Source organism: Bubalus kerabau, chromosome 2 (genome assembly GCF_029407905.1).
Source record: "Bubalus kerabau isolate K-KA32 ecotype Philippines breed swamp buffalo chromosome 2, PCC_UOA_SB_1v2, whole genome shotgun sequence".
NCBI lineage: Eukaryota > Metazoa > Chordata > Mammalia > Artiodactyla > Bovidae > Bubalus > Bubalus kerabau.
Window position 1 is genome coordinate 49,588,070 of NC_073625.1, and position 19,614 is coordinate 49,607,683.

General features: G+C 42.4%; 1 protein-coding gene across 3 annotated transcripts; it reads left to right on the top strand.

Annotated features, from left to right (window-relative positions):
• The first annotated feature begins 6,976 nt into the window (after positions 1–6,976).
• MIS18A (MIS18 kinetochore protein A) lies at positions 6,977–19,392 on the top strand. Of its 3 annotated transcripts, none has more exons than XM_055567693.1 (5): positions 6,978–7,393; positions 10,180–10,246; positions 10,402–10,583; positions 15,175–15,297; positions 18,775–19,392. In XM_055567693.1, exons 1-4 carry the CDS (start codon positions 7,054–7,056, stop codon positions 15,249–15,251), a joined length of 666 nt encoding a protein of 221 aa, XP_055423668.1. In that variant the 5' UTR covers positions 6,978–7,053; the 3' UTR covers positions 15,252–15,297; positions 18,775–19,392. The 3 variants fall into 3 exon arrangements, with proteins under 3 accessions (XP_055423669.1, XP_055423668.1, XP_055423667.1); XM_055567692.1 differs by lacking the exon at positions 10,402–10,583 and adding an exon at positions 17,956–18,052 and having other exon boundaries at positions 6,995–7,393; XM_055567694.1 differs by lacking the exon at positions 18,775–19,392 and having other exon boundaries at positions 6,977–7,393; positions 15,175–15,303.
• Positions 19,393–19,614: the final 222 nt, after the last annotated feature.

Consider the following 19,614-nt stretch of genomic DNA (forward strand, 5'->3'; position numbering starts at 1 on the left):
AAGAATACTGGAGTGGGTTGCCATTTCCTTCAATCCAGGAATCGAACCGGGATCTCCTGCATTGCAGGCAGACTCTTTACCAACTGAACTATGAGGGAAGCCCTCAGAATAATAATATCAATATCAATAAGAACATGATTACTGAAAACAATTTACGATCTTTTGTGAGGAGGCAGGGATTTTTTGTTTGTTTGTTTGTTTTTATTTGTTTTTGCTTCTTGTTTTTTTTGTCCTTAGAGTATCTCCAACAAAATATATATAGTCAAATTTATTTATTTATTTATTTTGGTCATACTGAGTGGCTTTCAGGATTTCAATTTCCCAAACAGAGATCAAGCCAGGGGCCCCAGCATGAAAGTGCCAAGTCCTGACCACCGGGTCATCAGGGAATTCCCTCAACTTCATGTTTTAAAGTCATTTAAAATAGTTCTACCTATGAAGTTATGCCACCGTTAAATATATTAGATATTTCAATATGTAGAGATCACTTTTTAAATATTTATTTTGTTTTATGGTTATGTAATATTTATTATTGTAGTTACATGATTCCAAAATAAAGTATTACAAACTAAGGTATATTTGTAGACAAATTCCTTTCTACAGAGCTTATAAAGTCTGTATTCTTACTGGGTAGGAAACTGCCTGCTTTCCTGCACAATAGTCTGGGCAACAAATTATGGTGTTGAACTTTTGAATTTTATCAATCTCATAGCTGAGGTATTTGTATTCAGGGCAGTCAAAAAATGAGTGTGGTAGAGAATATATTAAAAATATTAAATATTTGCTTTTCTTTAACTGTGACTATGCATGCCACATTCCTTGTTGCAGCACATATTTGAATAAGAAAGAATATGTTCAAGATACATTTTAAAAGTTCAGTTGGACTTCCCTGGTGGCGCAGTGGATAAGAATCCACCTGCCAATGCCGGGGACTCAGGTTCCATTCCTGGCCCAGGAAGATCCCACATGCCATGGAGCAAATAAACCCCTGCGCCGCTGCTCCTGCGTCCACGCTCTAGAGCCTGCGAACTGCAGCTACTGAAGCCCGCTTACTCTAGAGCTTCTGCTCCACAATAAGAGAACCCAGTGCAGTGAGATGATCACACATTGCAAGGAAGAGTAGTTCACACTCGTAGAAACTAGAGAAAGCCCACGCAAAGTAACGAAGACCCAGTGTAGCCCAAAATAGACAATAAGTAAATAAAAATGATTAAAAGATAATAAAAGTTCAGTTATGTCTAAAAATGTCCACTATACATGGATCAAGATTACAGTGGATAAGTGATTCCAACCTGAAAATTACTTGCCCTCTAAATTTTGAACTTTTCCAGCTTCTGAAATTGAGCTGTTGACGAGGAGTCTAAAGCCACTCTGATTCTTGCACCTTTTTCCTTTTCTTTGAAACTTTGGAATCTTTTCTGAAGGTTGAAGTTTGGATATTTTACAATGCTAAGTCATAGTGTGAGAGTATTTCGTCCTTTGGCTGGGCAGTTGGTATTATATCCTTTCCATCTAAAGAATCATATGTTTAGCTGAGAAATTGTATTATTGTGTGTGAGTGTGTGTTAAGTTGTTTCAGTCGCATCCAACTGTTTGTGACCCTATGGACTGTATGTAGCCCACCAGGCTCCTCTGTCAATGGGATTCTCCTGGCAAGAATACTGGAGTGGGTTGCTATTCTTTTCATTATTTGTTCTCCTTCATTTTGTCTCTCCTGTGTGTTTGGACCGCCTGTTAGTCAGATATTGGGTCTCTTGCATTGATTGCTTATGCCTCTTATTTTTTCCTCACCTTTTATATTTCTTAGTTATTTTACTATATTTTCTTCAATGTGAATTTTCTTTAATGTTACCTTCCAGTCCTTCTACCATAGATGCAACATTGCCTCAAATCTCTTGAAAGATACATAAGCCATACTGTGATACTGTAGGTCTCTGCCATATTATTCCAGATCCAGGAGTCACAATCTTCACTTTTGGATCAGTCTCTGTTGTGTTTAGATGTTTGGTAGGTTTGATGCAGTTTATAATAAAAACTATTTCCCAAGACCTTCCTCTGGTTATATACCAAAAAAAAAGAAAAAAAAGAAAAGAACTGGGGGAAACAAAGGAGTGCTTGGAAAGAAAGCAAGAGACTGACTTTAGAATTGTATACTGGAAATATATTCTTCCCTTATATTGTCATTCTCCAGAGTTAGCCCCCTTGAGAGATTATAGCTTGAATGCCTCAAGGCATTATCAAATGTGAAAAGTGAAAAGAAAGTGAAAGTCACTCAGTCATGTCCGACTCTTTACAGCCCATGGAATTCTCCAGGCCAGAATACTGGAGTGAGTAGACTGTCTATGGGGTCGCACAGAGTCAGACATGATTGAAGTGACTTAGCAGCAGCAGCAGCAGCAGACTTTATCAAATGTATGGTGTTATATTTCAACAATTTGGTATAGTGGTATGACCACTGTATTTAGGAGCAAGAAACTGAGGTTCTAGATTGGAATCTGTGTTTTAGGACCCTTGGGAGTTAGTGACAGACACCTGATTCTAACTAGCTTAAACACCAGCGGGGTTTACTGGGAGCACGTTCAGAGGGTGCCCACAGAACTGGGAACAGGGGTAACTGAGGTATTGCTGTTACTCTCGATCTCTGCCTCACATTTTGCTTCTCCCTGAGGATCAGAGTCATGCAGGCTATTCCACAGAGCTGGATACCTGACTGATGACAGTTCTGGGCTCCTGATTCAAGAGGAAGGGGTGGACAGATTCTCTCCCAAGCTTTGACCTGAAACATTCCAGGGATGGACTTGGACAGGCTCTCCTTCTGACACCTGGCTCACCTCAAACCAGTCTGTGTGGCCAGGAAGGTGGTGGCTAAGACTGATGTGAGCCCACCTCTGGGATAGGTCAAGAGTGGGGTGAGACCTTCAAGATGGGGAGCCCCTCTGCAGCCACACTGTTGGAGTGGGGGAGGGGAAACAGCTTTCCCAAGAAAAGGGGAACAACGCTGGACCTGTCATAGCCCGGATGTCCACCAGTCTCTTCCAGTAACCTGAGCCATGACTTCTGATCCAAACTGAATCTCAGCTCATCTATTTGCAGAGTAAGACGTGCAGATGAAGCATCTCTGTGGTTCTTTTCCAGCTCAAACACATGCTTTTGCTGAAAAATCACAAGTCTGTCTCCTTATTCTTTTTTAACTTGCGTGAGAATTAAACATCTCTGTTAAAGACTGGAAAATCGTGATTCCACACATTAACTAGGAGAGGGAAACAGAACTATTTAAAGAACGTCTTGCCTCTGACGACTTTTTAGAAGGTGCAGCATATCCCTGCAGTTACTGTTTCACCCCCGGAACACAGATATAAATATCTACCTACCCTTTTCCCATGGCGTATTTTATCTCCCTAAAGAGGCTCTGATTGTGGCAGAAGGTCCCTGGGGGCTGAGTGTGGAGCATGGCTTTCTCTCAGTGACAGCTGGTTGGGGAGGGCAATGCAAGTGACATTTGGCTCCCAGACATCTCTCTACCGGTAGCAGTTGGACCAAACACCCTTGAAATGCAGCTGCAACCAGCTCTGTATATACTAAAGGGGCCAGCTAGCTGACTCCAAGGACCTGTAATCACTCCTTATTGTCACTCTATATGTAAGGAAGTGCATGCAATTAACATCTAGTCCCTGATTGTAAGTGGACGCCATTAATTTCTGATTTTCCCAATTGCTAGAGTCATAAATTTTTTCCATCAAAACTATCAGGGTCTAGGTAGGAAGAGGAGGAGGAAAAAAGGGGGAAAAAAACCCACAAAAAACTATCAGGATTTCATGCATTTCTTCTCCCATTTTTCCTGTCCCTTCTTTCCCTGACATGCTTTGTCTCTCTTTCCCTAGTGTGAGCCATAGATATTCAACTAGACTAGTATTTTTTCTGTTAATTACACCAAGACTTTTGCACTCAGCCAGAAATGAGGGTTGAATCAGATAGTCCCAAGTAACTGGTTTGTGGAGAAAGGTGGATTTAAGGATAGAATCAAGAGAAAACCTTATTGGAGCTTCCCTGATGGTCCAATGGTTAAGACTCCGTGCTCCCAATACAGGGGGCATGGGTTTGATCCCTGGCCAGGGAACTGGGAAACTAAGCTGCCCTCCTTCTGACCACACACACACAAGAATAGAACCTTATTCTGAATTTTGCTTCCTACCATGCCCTTGGAACATATTTGGTGAGGATGGCCCTCCCAAGCCCCCTAGGCAGGGACAAAGGTGGTCTGTGGGTGGGCTTCTTTCCCTTTGTCCCTCCAGATCCACTCTCCACCCTGATGTGGTCATGTATGGATGTGAGAGTTGGACTGTGAAGAAAGCTGAGCGCCGAAGAATTGATGCTTTGAACTGTGGTGTTGGAGAAGACTCTTGAGAGTCCCTTGGACTGCAAGGAGATCCAACCAGTCCATACTAAAGGAGATCAGTCCTGGGTGTTCATTGGAAGGACTGATACTGAAGCTGAAACTCTAATACTTTGGCCACCTGATGGGAAGAACTGATTCACTGGAAAAGACCCTGATGCTGGGAAAGATTGAAGGCAGGAGGAGAAGGTGATGACAGAGGATGAGATGGTTGGATGGCATCACCGACTCGATGGACATGAGTCTGAGTAAACTCTGGGAGTTCGTGATGGACATGGAAGCCTGGTATGCTGCAGTCCATGGGGTCTCAAAGAGTCAGACACGGCTGAGTGATTGAACTGAACTGAACTGAATAGGAACTTAAAGTCTGAATCAAAGAGATTATCCTTTGAATTCCAAGGTTACTACCCACTTACTTGTACCAGAGATACCGAGCTTGAAAACAGTAGTCCTGGGAAACCAGGCCTGCCTCCACAAAAGAAGCAGAGGAGGGAAGGCAATTCATTCTATGGGTGAAATAAAAACCTAAAATATTCAAAGCATTTTCTTCTACTTGGAGGCTAATGAACATGGGCACAGTCTGCTAACATATTTTCATGCATATTATATCATGATCCCCATTACAACCCAATTCACTTAATCCACGAAGAATTAGACTCAGGGAAGGCAAGTATAACCTTCCAGTTTCCTACACAATTATACCTCCAGGAAGGGCAGTTCAGCTCAAGGCTTTTGACTCCAAAGCTTTTGCCTTAATGCTAGTGCCCAGAAGTAATAAAATTGGAAGTAAATTTTTTTTGGTAAATAGTTTATCTGACCATGCAAAGTGGGCAGTGACCTAAGTCACACCCAAAGAGTTCTAAGAGCAGACCAGGGCCTTGGGGGTAACTTTCTTCCCAGACGTGCTGCAAGGCTGTCCATAATGCAGGTCCATTCCCCACCAGGCTTTCCCGTCCTAATCTGTGGTGCTTTAAGGTCAGAGGCTGGCTTCGGGGCAGCTGAGGAAGACTAACCACCCACAAGGGAGGCTCCCAGATCCAGACAGCAGAGGCACTTCCACGCTTTTCAGCATCACTGCTGCTGCCCACACCGCCTCTCCAGCCTGTCCTTGCAGTGCTGGTCTGAGTGATCTGGGGCCCTCTCCAGGGTATTGGTTAGAGCAATAACAATCCACAAAAGAAAAACGCAACCCCGGCTTTCTCTACTTCCAGGAAATTAGGCAGACAAACTAAACCCCAGCAAAAGGGGAAGTGCCTTTACTGACAGCATCTGCATCACCCAGGAGCTTGTTAATCAAATTCTCAGGCCCATCCTCACCTATTGATTGAGAATCTGTGAAGGTGGTGTGAACAAAGAATGTTGCCTGTCAGTATCAGGAAACAAAGGATGTTTTGACCATCAAGCCATCAATGGCCTCCCTGATTTCAATGAGACCACTGAGAAAGCACTAAATTCATTAACTTGAGATGTCTGCGCGTGAGCTAAATCGCTTCGGATGTGTCAGACTCCTTGCCATCCTATGGGCTGTAGGCGGCTAGGCTCGTCTGTCCATGGGATTCTCTAGGCAAGAATACTGGAGTGTGTTGCCATGCCCTCCTCCAGGGGATCTCCCCCACCCAGGGATTGAATCCGTGTCTGTTACATCTACTGCACTGGCAGGCAGGTTCTTTACCACTACAGCCACCTGAGAAGCCATGGTTTTCTTTACTTAACGCTAAATGCAAAGGGCTGTGGCCTCTCGGGAGGGAAGGAGGCCTTCGAAAGGAGGGCTATGCCCCAGCTCCCCCATCTCTGGGTGGGGTATGGGTGGCACAGTCTTTAGAAATTCAGTTCAGTTGCTCAGTCGTGTCTGACTCTTTGCGACCCCATGGACTGTAGCCCACCAGGCTCCTCTCTCCAGGGAATTCTCCAGGCCTGTCAGGCCTCCCTGTCCACCACCAACTCTTGAAGTTTACTCAAACTCATGTCTACTGAGTCGGTGATGCCATCCAACCAACTCATCCTCTGTCCTCCCCTTCTCGAAGGGGAAGCGCCAAAGAATTGATACTTTTGAACTGTAGTGTTGGAGAAGACTCTTGAGAGTCCCTCGGACTGCAAGAAGATCCAGCCAGTCCATCCTAAAACAACTGTGTCCCGAATATTCATTGGAAGGACTGATGTTGAAGCTGAAACTCCAATCCTTTGGCCACCTAATGCAAAGAGCTGACTCATTTGAAAAGACCCTGATGCTGGGAAAGATTGAAGGCGGGAGGAGAAGGTCGCTCTAAGGGGTTTGTAATTTAGTTTGGTGGGCATAACTTTCTCAAACACGCCCCTACCCTCCTTTGTAAGAGGCTGAAGTCGCCTCCCCAGGTAGTCCAGCGAGCAAATCTTCTACAGCCTTTCAATTTCTTGAAGGTGGAAACCCAACCCAGGTGCCTGGACACTGCAGCTGGTCCCTGCCTCCACTGCGAGCATGCGCGCTATCAGGCTGCCCTGCGACCCCGCCTCCCTCAGGCCCCGCCCTCTTGCCACGCCCCCATCAGGCCCCGCCCTCTCGCCCCCGCCTCCCTCAGGCCCCGCCCTTCTGGTCCTCCACCTCCTCCCCCCCGCCCCGCGCACGCGCAGGGGCGGGTTTTTTTCCTCCCGTGATGCTCCGCGGCGCGGGCGATTTGTAGCTAATGGCGGGCGCTTGGTCCTCGGATTGTTGTGAAGGATGTTCCTCTACTAGCTGTACGTGTGGCCACAAGAGCAAGTGGGGTGACTCCTCCCCGTTAGGCAGGCGGCTCTCGGAAGACTCGAGCCGCCACCAGCTGCTGCAGAAGTGGGCGAGCATGTGGAGCTCCGTGAGCGGAGACGCATCGGCGGCCTGCCCTGAAAGGAAGCGGCGCGAGGAGGCTGCGGAGCCGGCGGAGGAGGACAGGCCGCTGGTGTTTTTGTGCTCGAGCTGCCGGCGGCCGCTGGGAGACTCGCTGAGCTGGGTGGCGAGCCAGGAAGACACCAACTGCATCTTGCTGCGCTGTCAGTTCGGGCTGGGTCGCGTGGGGTGGGACTTAGGACTAAGGGTTGCCTTCATCCCTGGTGTGCGGCACCTGGGCGGCCTCGGAAGAGGCCGGGGTGTTTTGGAGCAACTCAGGGTCTTTAAAATTAGCAGAAAAATCTGAGAGGCTGAGCTGTTCCAGAAAAGGGGCAGGAGGAGAGTCATCCCTGCATCTTGGGCTTACGCGAGGAAGTCCTTTTCTGGGGTCCCTCATCCCAGAAGAGCAATGGATGAATCAACAACGTCGTGAGCATGACTTAGGGGAAAAAAAAGTCAACCAACCAGGTTGTAAGCATTTAGGTGTAGCTACTCTGTGTTATTCCTCATAGAAATTAGTGGGCTCTGTTGGTAATATTGTTAATTATTTAGGAAATTAAGCTTTTCAGCGGCCTGCTTCCTGCAGGGGATGTCAGGATTGATTTTTCAGATCCTAATAGTTGTATCAGCGGACGCCTTTAGTTTGAAGTGTTACAACTTCAGAGTTGACGAATCATAATGCTATTATAAAAATTGAAGGAGACTTGCAATAAAAGCACTAACAGCCCTCACAAAATTGGAGAGGAAGGAGAATGGGGTAAAAGGGTGAAGAAGGTCAGAGTTCTAACTTTTAATACTGATTCTACCAGTTACCTGTATGTTTCCCCAGAGTTTCTTTGTTTTGTTGTTTTCATAGTACTTATTTAGGGAAGTTGTTCACTGAGTTACCACTGAGTAAGTTTTCTGAATTAGTACGTTTTCTGAGTTACCACTGAGTGGTTTTCTGAGTTAATGTAAAAATGACTGTTCTTTTTGGACTTGTGGTTTTCAAGATTAAATTTCTGCTATGTTTGAATTCTGTAAATATTTTTAATGGCAGAAATTCACCACTGATTTATGGACATTTGTGAAAAGTTTTCCTTTCTGGGATGTATTGGGAAGAAAGAAGGAGAGCAGTGTCCACCTGTTACCTGAAACTTTTTGAAGTCTGTTTTCCTTAAGGATGCACTTAACAATAATTGCTGAATCCTTTTCGATTGTTAAACATAAGCCTAAGAACATACATTTCCCATAGTAATTCATTGAGATTAATCCTTCACACCTATTAAAATCAAACAATGCAAAAGAGTGTAAAAGTAAAAAGCACTTGTCCCCAGATCTTATCCCCTGATCCTGACACTTTCAAGGCCCCAGAGTTCAACATGCTTTATTTTCATTCATACTTCCAGATACTCTCCATGCATATATGAGCTTGTTTAAACGTACATTTTTTGGAATTCCCTAAACATATAAAATTTCAAAAACACCCTTGGGATAATGTTAATACTGTTAAACATCCTTACCTTTTTATTCTACATCTATATTCTGAGTATTTTTCCATATTAGTGCATATAGGCATAATTCACAGTTTTAGCAGCTGCCTCTTGTACCTCACCAGTGTAGGTGATGGCCCTCAACTGCATGGGTGTGAATCCTGGTCTTCCACTTACTAGCTTTGTCTTGGGGCAAGCTACATAGCCTCTCTGCTTCAGTTTTCTCCTCTATAGACTTGAGGATAATACTTACATGCGGTAATTAGGAGGACTAAGTGAGTTAGTGTGTGTCCTGTGCTAAGAAGAAATAGGAAGTGCCACTTAAGTGACATCCTTAATGGAGATGCTGTTCATCCTCCCAGTCTGCCCCTGTTGATAGAAGTCTAGGTTTTTTCCCAGGGTTGCTGCTTTAGAACCACATGTATGTATTTGGGTTGAGATTTTGCTACAGTACGAGGGCCTTTGTAGGCTGTTATAATTGAGAACCTTAATCTTTATTCTAAAAGTGAAAACGAGAGTCTATTCTAGTGAAGGCGGTGTTTAAGCTGGAGAGTGGTAGGACTCAGGTTTTCCTTTGGAGGATGCACTGAGGAGGAGAATAAGCGTGGAAGTGGGGAGGTCGGTCAGAGGCCAGCACAGCTCTCAGGGAGAGGAGGTGGCGGCGGTGTGGGGCTGCAGTGAGGGTCATGAGGTAGAGCGGACAGGACTTCTCAGGAGTGTCTGAAGGGGAGCAGGGAAAGGAGATGATGAATGTAGGGTGACACCAATTTCTGATCTGAGCGAGGGGCAGACGGGAGTGGAGTTTACTGAGTTAAGCTAGACTGTAGAGGAGGTGAACTCAAGAGTCTGTTCTGATGTCCTTTCTTCATGTCCCTCCACCTTTGGTGTGTCCTGAATATGGGTGTTCTGGGAATGTTTCCTGTTGCTTCTAGGGTTCAGCTGTGACCCCTGTTCAAGTTGTGGTCTAAAAGATTTGGGGCTGGGTTCCTGTGGACCCTCTGCTACTTAAAGGAAAATGAGCTCTGTGTTTGAGACTTGGAGATGTATGCACAGACTTTTACCCTCTTCTTTGGGTTAATCCCTGTTTACTGTGTTTGGCAGGTATACTTGATAGTCTGTGATTTGGGGTTCTGATTGTTCCAAGTTTCACCGTCAGTTGAATTTTTTCTTCTCTGATCTAAGTTTTACCATCAATTGAATTTTTTCTTCCTAATTTTATTCATTTGGTTAACTTCAGTGTTTTCTGGGAAAGGAAGGAAATAACTCTTATTCTGCTATGTTTTTCCAGAAGACCCTGTACACTTAGTTTTAAACCAGTGTGTGTGTGTGTGTGTGTGTGTGTGTGTGAGTGAGTGAGTGACTTTTGGGCCTTTGTTTTTTTTCTGGCTTTTTGAGTTCTAAAATTAAAGTTGAATTAGAAGTTCTCTAAATACCTGCATATCAAACCACATTAATACATTGTTGTTACTTCTTTCCAGGTGTTACCTGTAATGTTTCTGTGAATGAGGAACAGATATTATCCAAACGTAAAAATGAAAATGGTTGGTGAGTAAAGCTATATCTATATGAGTATGTATGTTTTCATTTTTTAAATAAAAATCTTTAAAAAGATCATCAGCACTAAAATTTGGGATAAAACTTTTTTCATGGTGTGTGTGTGCTTAGTTGCTCAGTCGTGTCTGACTCTTTGCAACCTCAAGGTCTATAGCCCTCCAGGCTTCTCTGGGGGAGGATTCCATGAGGATTCTCCAGGCAACACGACTGGAGTGGATTGCCTTGCCCTTCTTCAGAGGATCTTCCCAAGCCAGGAATCGAACCCAGGTTTCCTGCATTTCAGGTGGATTGTTTATAGTCAGAGCCACCAGGGAAGCCCTTTTTCATGGTAATATCAAATCAGTCATTGTGCATGCTTAGTCACTTCAGTCATATCTGACTCTTTGCAGTCCTGTGGTCTGTAGCCTGCCAGGCTCCTCTGTCCATGGGATTCTCCAGGCAAGAATACTGCTGTGGGTTACTGTGTCCTCCTCCAGGGGATCTTCCTGACCCAGGGATCGAGCCCAGGTCTCTTACATCTCCTGCATTGGCAGGTGGTTTCCTGAGTGACAGTGGGTGCCTTTAGATTTAAGATGGAAGAGTTTCTAAACGTCTCAAGGCCTGTTCCAACACTTCCATTTTGGGTGTTTGGCTTGGACCTGAAGGACATTGAAAATAAAAACAGAAAAAGAAAGTATCTTTATCATGGAATCTCTGAGCCAAAGAATGCTTTAGATAAATGCTCCCTACTTTTCATGCTGTAGCACCCATAGATAATGCTAACGTGGCACGTACAGACATGTGTGACCCATTGAGGTAAACAGACAAGGCTGCATGCACGGCAGCACAGGGCTCCAGCTGTCCCAGGCCCTGTTTTATCTCTCCAGGTGTTGAAGGGGTCAGTATCCTGCTCTACCTGCCACCATCTATTGCAAGCAGCATCCTCAGCAAACTGAATGGGAAGCTCTGCTTTGTAGAATCGTTGTCCAAAAGTTGTCTTACTGATGCATATGAATAAGTGGTACATAAGCAATTCAACAGAAATTACTAATCATATATTAAAATTTTATTATTTTTTGTTTATTTTAATATTTATCTATTTGGCTACACAGGGTCTTCATGGCGGCACTTGGGATCTTTGATCTTTGGTTGTGGACTCTTAAGTGTGCAAACTTTTAGTTGTGGCACATGGGATCTAGTTCCCTGATCCCCAAGGATCAAACCTGGGCCCCCTGCATTGGGGAGCTCAGTCTCAGCTGCTGGACCACCAGGGAAGTCCCTATTTTTTTTTTCATTTTAAAACATTGGTTTTTCATTGTTGGTAATGTTTGAGTGTCCTATTCAAATAAAGTATATTTTCATTTAAAAAATTACTCTCTTTAAGGAAAATTTAAAGTCATAATATGACAGGTGGCATGCAAATGTAACAGAAATTGTACTGCTGGCATGCTCATGGTAACAATTTGGAAAACCCAGCCTTGGATCATTTCTCACTTTATTGATAAAGAGAAAGAGGCCTGGGGAGGTTTACAGCCTCACCAGGGACATAGGCCGTTAGCAGGAGCTAATGATGGTGCTTTGCTGTCCCTTTGCTTCCTGCAGAGTGTCCTCTACTTCCCATTTCCAGTCATTCTGATGTCAGCTTACAGCTTTGCTGTCGCATACTTGATATTTTTCATTACATTGACTCTGAGTTTTTAAGTTTATTTTAAAAGGAATCTGTATGACTGTATGTGAATGTATCAGTTGCTGTTACTTGAAAGTAACTGTGACGATAATTACAGTGGAAACATGTTATTAAATTCTAGCTGAGATACCTACTGGCTGGCTGGTTCTGAGCCTGAGGTCTGTCCTCTTACAGTTAAAAGATTTGCAGCTGTGAGATGCACATTAAAGACCTTCTAGCACCAGGCTGGCTGTTAAGGTCCTTTAATGGACTGGAACTTGGTGGTCTGGAGTTGACGATAAGAAAGTGAAGGAGAGAAAGAGGCTGATATTCCTTGGTTTACACAGAAAGCCAATAAATCCCCTGCACGGGGCTTGCTCTGTTCACGAAGGCCTCAGGCACCCTCTCGATGGGGTGAAGGCCAGAGCGCCTTCTTGAGAGGGTCTTAGAAACCCGGGCAGGAAAGTGAACTCAGAGAGCCTCTGCACTCCAGGGGATCAGCCTGAAAAAGAGAGAAAAAGAAAGACAGACATGGGGACCAGAGCTCTGATGGAGCAAAGGTGTTTTAATCAACTTGGTGTGGGCATATATACTGTCTTACAAAGTAGTTATTCTCAGCAAAGATAAAGATTAAAATTCCAGACTTACAAAACATAGGCAATCCATATTAAAGAGAGAGATTTGTAAACAGTCACTTTTACCGTGTGGTTCACAAGAAGGAAGAGGGTACTTATCACCATATAGAAACGCTAATGAAGGAAATGCCTGGATTCCTCAGTCCCGGAGAGGCGTGCCTCTCCTCTTAATTCCTGAATATTCAGGAATTAATAAGGAGCAGAGAATTCCTGACAGATCCAAAACAGCACACAGGAAGCCTCCTGTTAAATGCTTCCTGACAGCTGGCTATTTCAAATCCTGAAAGATGATGCTGTGATTGCACTCATCTCACACGCTAGTAAAGTAATGCTCAAAATTCTCCAAGCCAGGCTTCAGCAGTACATGAACTGTGAACTTCCAGATGTTCAAGCTGGATTTAGAAAAGGCAGAGCAACCAGAGATCAAATTGCCAACATCCGCTGGATCATGGAAAAAGCAAGAGAGTTCCAGAAAAACATCTATTTCTGCTTATTGACTATGCCAAAGCCTTTGACTGCGTGGATCACAATAAACTGTGGAAAATTCTGAAAGAGATGGGAATCCCAGACCACCTGACCTGCCTCTTGAGAAACCTGTATGCAGGTCAGGAAGCAACAGTTAGAACTGGACATGGAAAACAGATTGGTTCCAAATAGGAAAAGGAGTACGTCAAGGCTGTATATTGTCACCCTGCTTATTTAACTTCTATGCAGAGTACATCATGAGAAATGCTGGACTGGAAGAAACATAAGCTGGAATCAAGATTGCCGGGAGAAATATCAATAACCTCAGATATGCAGATGACACCACCCTCATGGCAAAAAGTGAAGAGGAACTAAAAAGCCTCTTGATGAAGGTGAAAGAGGAGAGTGAAAAAGTTGGCTTAAAACTCAACATTCAGAAAACGAAGATCGTGGCATCTGGTCCCATCACTTCATGGGAAATCAATGGGGAAACAGTGGAAACAGTGTCAGACTTTATTTTCTTGGGCTCCAAAATCACTGCAGATGGTGACTGCAGCCATGAAATTAAAAGACGCTTACTCCTTGGAAGGAAAGTTATGACCAACCTAGATAGCATATTCAAAAGCAGAGACATTACTTTGCCAACAAAGGTCCGTCTAGTCAAGGCTATGGTTTTTCCAGTGGTCATGTATGGATGTGAGAGTTGGACTGTGAAGAAAGCTGAATGCCGAAGAATTGATGCCTTTGAAGTGTGGTGTTGGAGAAGACTCTTGAGAGTCCCTTGGACTGCAAGGAGATCCAACCAGTGCATTCTGAAGGAGATCAACCCTGGGATTTCTTTGGAAGGAATGATGCTAAAACTGAAACTCCAGTACTTTGGCCACCTCATGCGAAGAGTTGACTCATTGGAAAAGACTCTGACGCTGGGAGGATTGGGGGCAGGAGGAGAAGGGGACGACAGAGGATGAGATGGCTGGATGGCATCACTGACTGGATGGACGTGAGTCTGAGTGAATTCCGGGAGTTGGTGATGGACAGGGAGGCCTGGCGTGCTGTAATTCATGGGGTCACAAAGAGTTGGACACGACTCAGCAATTGGACTGAACTGAACTGAACTGAGCACCAGGCTGAGACTTTGCTGTTCTTCATAATCAAGATTTCTAGAGAACTGAAAAGGGAATCAGCTCTTGCTCTGAACCAGTGTTGCTGAGTTCTGCTCTCTTGTATTACCTGAACCCCAGCCTTTATGCCAAACTATAGCTCATGGGCCAAGCATCTGTTTTTGTAAATATGTTTTTATTGGAACACAGCTCATTCAGTTATATATTATCTGTGGTGGCTTCCATGCTACAGTGGTAGAGACAGGTAGTTGCAGTAGACTCCATGTGGCCTGCAAGCCTAAAATATTTGTTCTCTGACTCATCACAGAAAAAAATTTGCCTATCCCTGCCCCAGAGCATTAATGATCCTTGGTGGACAATGTGACATTTAAAGAGCATGTACAATCTTTTCCCCTTATTTCAGAATTTTAGTTAATTTTTAATACCAGATTGAGCGTTTACATTCTAGAAAAGCACCATCTTCTTAGTATATTCTCTTCTTTTTTGTTTTTCTAAATTTTTATTTATTTTCGTCTGTGCTCCGTCTTCATTGCTGTGCATGGGCTTTCTCTAGTTCCGGCTAGCAGGGAGTGCTCTCTAGTTCCGGCTAGCAGGGAGTGCTCTCTAGCTGGTGGTGTTTGAGCTCTCATTGCAGTGGCGTGTTGTGGAGCATGGGCCCTAGGAGCTTGGGCTTCAGTAGTTGTGCACAGGCTTAGTTGCTCCATGGCATGTGGAATCTTCCTGGGCTAGGGATCGAACCCTTGTCCCCTGCATTGGCAGGTGGATTCTTATCCATTGTACCACCAAGAAAATCCAGCATACTCTCTGCTTTGTCACTGGTGTCCATGCCGTCTGTCACTAGATACTGAAGGCAGTGTGACCTGGAGGTGACTTGGATACCTTTCAGATGTAAGCATCTTACTATCATTTTTTTTTTTTTTTCCTTTTTATACATAGGACCTAGTAGGGTCAGGATAACATACTTTAGCAACTTAAACGTTTAGGTGTTTATGGATCTCAACAATGGGATTTTTGTGGTAACCAGTTACTAAAGGGTGGCGTTTTTTGTTGCAGCATCCTGGAGACTTTGTACTGCACAGGATGTTCGCTCAACCTCGGCTACCTGTACAGGTGCACACCCAAGGATCTAGACTACAAGAGGGACTTGTTCTGCCTTAGTGTTGAAGCCATTGAAAGGTATGTGTGAGGCAAAAATGAATAGCTCATAACGGAATTCTCAGAAAGTTGTTTGCAGACAAATTGGTATGAAAACTTGGAGACTAAACATTGGTTAAAATATGTTTTTAAATAATAATTTCTGACCCTAAAGCAAGTGATTTTTGTTGTTCTTTGGACCTGATTTATTTGCTATTGGAAAAGTCAGTCATGCTAAATTGTAGAAGAAAGCACTGTGAGAACATTTTGCAGAGTAAAAATTTGCTATTTTTCTTAATTAAATTTAGTTTAATAGGATTTTTTTTAAAAGCAATTGTGTGTATCAATATATTTTGTCCATTTTATTTTTCCCTCTAGTTTTTAGTCTAGTAGGATAACTTGAAGAAATAGGAATTTCAGAAATGGTCGGGAAAGAAGTCCCTTTGATGTTCTGGAAAAGTAGAAATGCAAAGTCCAGTTATTTCCTAGAGGATTGTAAATAACTGTCTGCTGTTTTGAGAGATGCAAGGAAGTACCTTCATTTTTCAAGACTTCTAAAAGGTGTTTGGAGACAAGGTGAATTAGGGTCTGATGACATATATCTTAATGACCCTTTAGTTCATTAACCTTTTAAAATTGGAAACAAAATTAATTGACCCCAATGTCTTTTCACTTATCCTGGAAAATATGTAACTCTCAAGACTTTAGAGATCGTTGTTGTTTAGTAGCTCAGTTGTGTCCTACTGTTTGTTACCCCATAGACTGTAGCCTGCCGGGCTCTTTTGTCCATGGGATTCTCCAAGTAAGAATACTGGAGTGGGTTGCCATTTCCTTCTCCTGGGGATCTTCCTGACCCAGGGATTGAACTCGTATCTCCTGCATTGGTGGGTGGGTTCTTACTGCTGAGCCACCAGTTAGAGAGGTTTTCTTAGAGATGCCTAGGAAACCTTAAATATCAAGAAAGAAGAACAATTTAAGAAGAAAAGAAAGTGCCTACACTTTCATTACTTGAAATATATTGTCACTCTGTTGAATTTCTTAGATTTTCTCTTTAAAAAAATTTAGAATAGTATTTTTATTATAATTTTTCATTTAATTATTTTTTGATTACTGCAGTTTTACCACCATCTTTGAAACTAGACAAGTTTGGATCTAAATTGTGAACTCTGCAAACTTTTTACAGCCTTTAACACAAGAGAATAATGTAGCAAATACTGCTCATTGATGTAAAGCATGCAGGCCCACCTGGAGAGAGATCAGATCTGTTTTGGTTTTAATATGTAAACAGAAGATGCATGCCCAAATAACTACTCCCTTAATCTCCATGGGAATTTTACCAAGATTTGTGAAAATTATGTGGGGGAGAGTACAAGTATAAACTACATAAAATCTTAAACCAGTATGGTTGGTATGGAACTTTAAAAGTGATCCATATCTGTATAAAAGAAAATATGTGGAGGATTTCTGCATAGAGGATCCTAGTATCAAAGCTGTTCTTTCCCCAACAGTTGAATTTAAGGAAAAGTTACCTCATAGGGCAGAATTTAAATGACAGGGAACCAGGGGTATTTTAGAAATGGGTGTTCTCCGTAATGTTTATTTACAGCATTATAAATTAATCAGTGTCATTTAATTTTCCCCCATCTCATTTTTCTTTTCTAAATAAGATATTAACTGCCTTCTGTAATTTTTCCTTCGATGACATTTTTTAGAAATTTAATCAATTAATCTTGGGTTTCCAGCAGAAGGCTGTTTACATTTAACAGAAGTGACATACTGAAGTTGTTATATGTGGTGAAAGACTTCTAAAGAAATGCAAACGAATGAAGGTTTTTTTTTTTTTTTTGAGAAATAACAGCATCTTCTCTACTGTTTAGATTTATTTGGTTGCCAGATTTGTTTTCTTCCATTGCTAGGCCAGTTGTCGGAGAAGGCAATGGCACCCCACTCCAGTACTCTGACCTGGAAAATCCCATGGACGGAGAAGCCTGGTAGGCTGCAGTCCATGAGGTCGCTAAGAGTTGGACACGACTGAGTGACTTCACTTTCACTTTTCACTTTCATGCATTGGAGAAGGAAATGGCAACCCACTCCAGTGTTCTTGCCTAGAGAATCCCAGGGACAGAGGAGCCTGGTAGGAGGCCTTCTATGGGGTCGCCCAGAGTCGGACACGACTGAAGCGACTTAGCAGCAGCAGCAGGCCAGTTGTATTTTCAAATTGTAGCATGTCATCACCTCAGAGAGCGGAGCAAAACATGAGTTATAGAATAACTGTTGAAGTTGCCGAAATCTAGGTAATCAACAATTGACGCTACAGATTACATACTAAAAGTTAAAACTTGAAAATGCACATGTTCTTGAAAAGTTATATAAAACAGTGGCTTCTTCAGGATCTTTTAAAACTTCAAAATGTTACTGTTGTACCACCCAGCTTACTAAAGAGACAGTTTTATTCCCTATAATGAAATATTTATAGCATTGAGAAACATGTAGAGCTCTTGGACAAAGCTGTTATGGAGAAAAACATGATTTCATGTAGTTCAGCTTCCTATGTAGGTTGCTATTAACAAAAGTAATTGTTTTATGTGTTTACTTGGTACTAATATATACTTCAATATACTTTGAGTTTTAATGTTATCAATATAAACTTTATATTTACTCCCTTCTCATATTTTAACTTTGTATTGTACTGTACTTCAGTTATGTTTTAGGGTCATCTGAAAGGCAAATTGTGTCAGAAGACAAAGAGCTTTTTAATCTTGAAAGTAGAGTTGAAATAGAAAAATCTCTAAAGCAGGTAATTTTGTTCTGCACTTTTTGTGTCTTTGTATAAACAACTTCCAGTCAATGACCAAGTGCTGCTCCACAAATAATTCTTAATTGTGTCTTCTCTTTTGATATTAGCATTCATGGTGAGAGAGTGCTTATTTTATTTCAGTTGTTAGTAAAGTTGATTTACTGGGAGCCACTTTTCACTTTTATGCATTGGAGAAGGAAATGGCAACCCACTCCAGTGTTCTTGCCTGGAGAATCCCAGAGACAGGGAAGCCTGGTGGGCTGCCGTCTCTGGGGTCGCACAGAGTCGGACACGACTGAAGCGACTTAGCAGCAGCAGCAGCAAACTACAAATTAAGCCAAAACTTTATGGAAAAAATTATGAAGACATTCCATGCTAAATCAAAGCAGTATGTATTCTAAAACTATTAAAATAGAAATATATCTTTAAATCAGTATTTGATTTGATTTGATTTTCATGGTAAAAACAGCCTTGTTTTTAAATGTTAACATCCTGTCACAGGTAAGATAGTGGTGAATAAATGTAAAAGCTATGTATCAGAGGTTGAGAACTACTATTAATAGGCTTATGTCTTATTTAAACAGAATTCCATTAAATAAACACAGATATGTATAATGTATAACATAGCAGAAATTATATTAATGATCAACATTTAAATCATATTTAACCATGTATGATTTTAATCATATGTATTTTTTTCTATTCTTTTTTCCATTCAATAGATGGAAGATGTTTTGAAAGCCTTGCAAACAAAGCTTTGGGAGGTCGAATCAAAACTGTCCTTTACCAATTGTAAAAGCTGAATTGGTTCCAAGGCCCACATTCTGCAGTCCTCTGCTGATGGAGAGTTATTTCATATGTAGCAATTCTTATTATAATATCCTTCACTTAGAACTGAAAGAATTGGAAACGGTCATGTACATTGTATCCTCTTGTACTGATCAGCTGGTCACATGAGAAGAACTGTAGAACTTTTCTGGCTGTGTTTGATGGCAAAGAGGTGATTGTTTCCTAAACTCCAGTTGTAAAGTCATGATAATTGCTGGAATTTAAGAGTTGTTGTTTTGGTAACAAACTGCTATAATTTTTTGAATGGTTTTCTCCTCTGTACCAGATTCGTTATTTTTTATGTCCTATTAACTATGTTTCACTTTTAATAGTTTGAGCACTGTTTAGTATTGAGTGCTTAGAAAATAGAGGTTTTTCCATCCACTGTGTGGTTGAATCTTCTTTGAAAACTAATGAATACAACTTTTCTGGAGAAACTGGTCAGTGGAATTACTTGTCAAAACTCTGAAACCTTGCACAAGAGTAGATTAGCATGTATTCTGTTGGTTGGATTCCATTTGGTCCTGTTTATTTACTCTTGTGTGCTTGCTTAGCCGCTCAGTCGTGTCGGACTTTTCAGCCCCGTGGACTGTAGCCCTCCAGGCTACTCTGTCCATGGGGTTTTACAGGCAAGATTGCTGGAGTGGGGTGCCGTTTCCTTTTCCAGGAATCGAACCTATGTCTCCTGCATTGCAGGGGGATGTTACCTGCTGAGCCATCAGGGAAGCCCTTAT

Excerpts from the sequence above, each read along its gene's own strand:
- MIS18A (XM_055567692.1), top strand. The coding sequence starts at position 7,054 with ATGGCGGGCGCTTGGTCCTCGGATTGTTGTGAAGGATGTTCCTCTACT. Across the intron at positions 15,298-17,955 it reads AGTGTTGAAGCCATTGAAAG|TTATGTTTTAGGGTCATCTG; the intron begins GTATGTGTGAGG and ends ACTGTACTTCAG. Across the intron at positions 18,053-18,774 it reads TAGAAAAATCTCTAAAGCAG|ATGGAAGATGTTTTGAAAGC; the intron begins GTAATTTTGTTC and ends TCCATTCAATAG.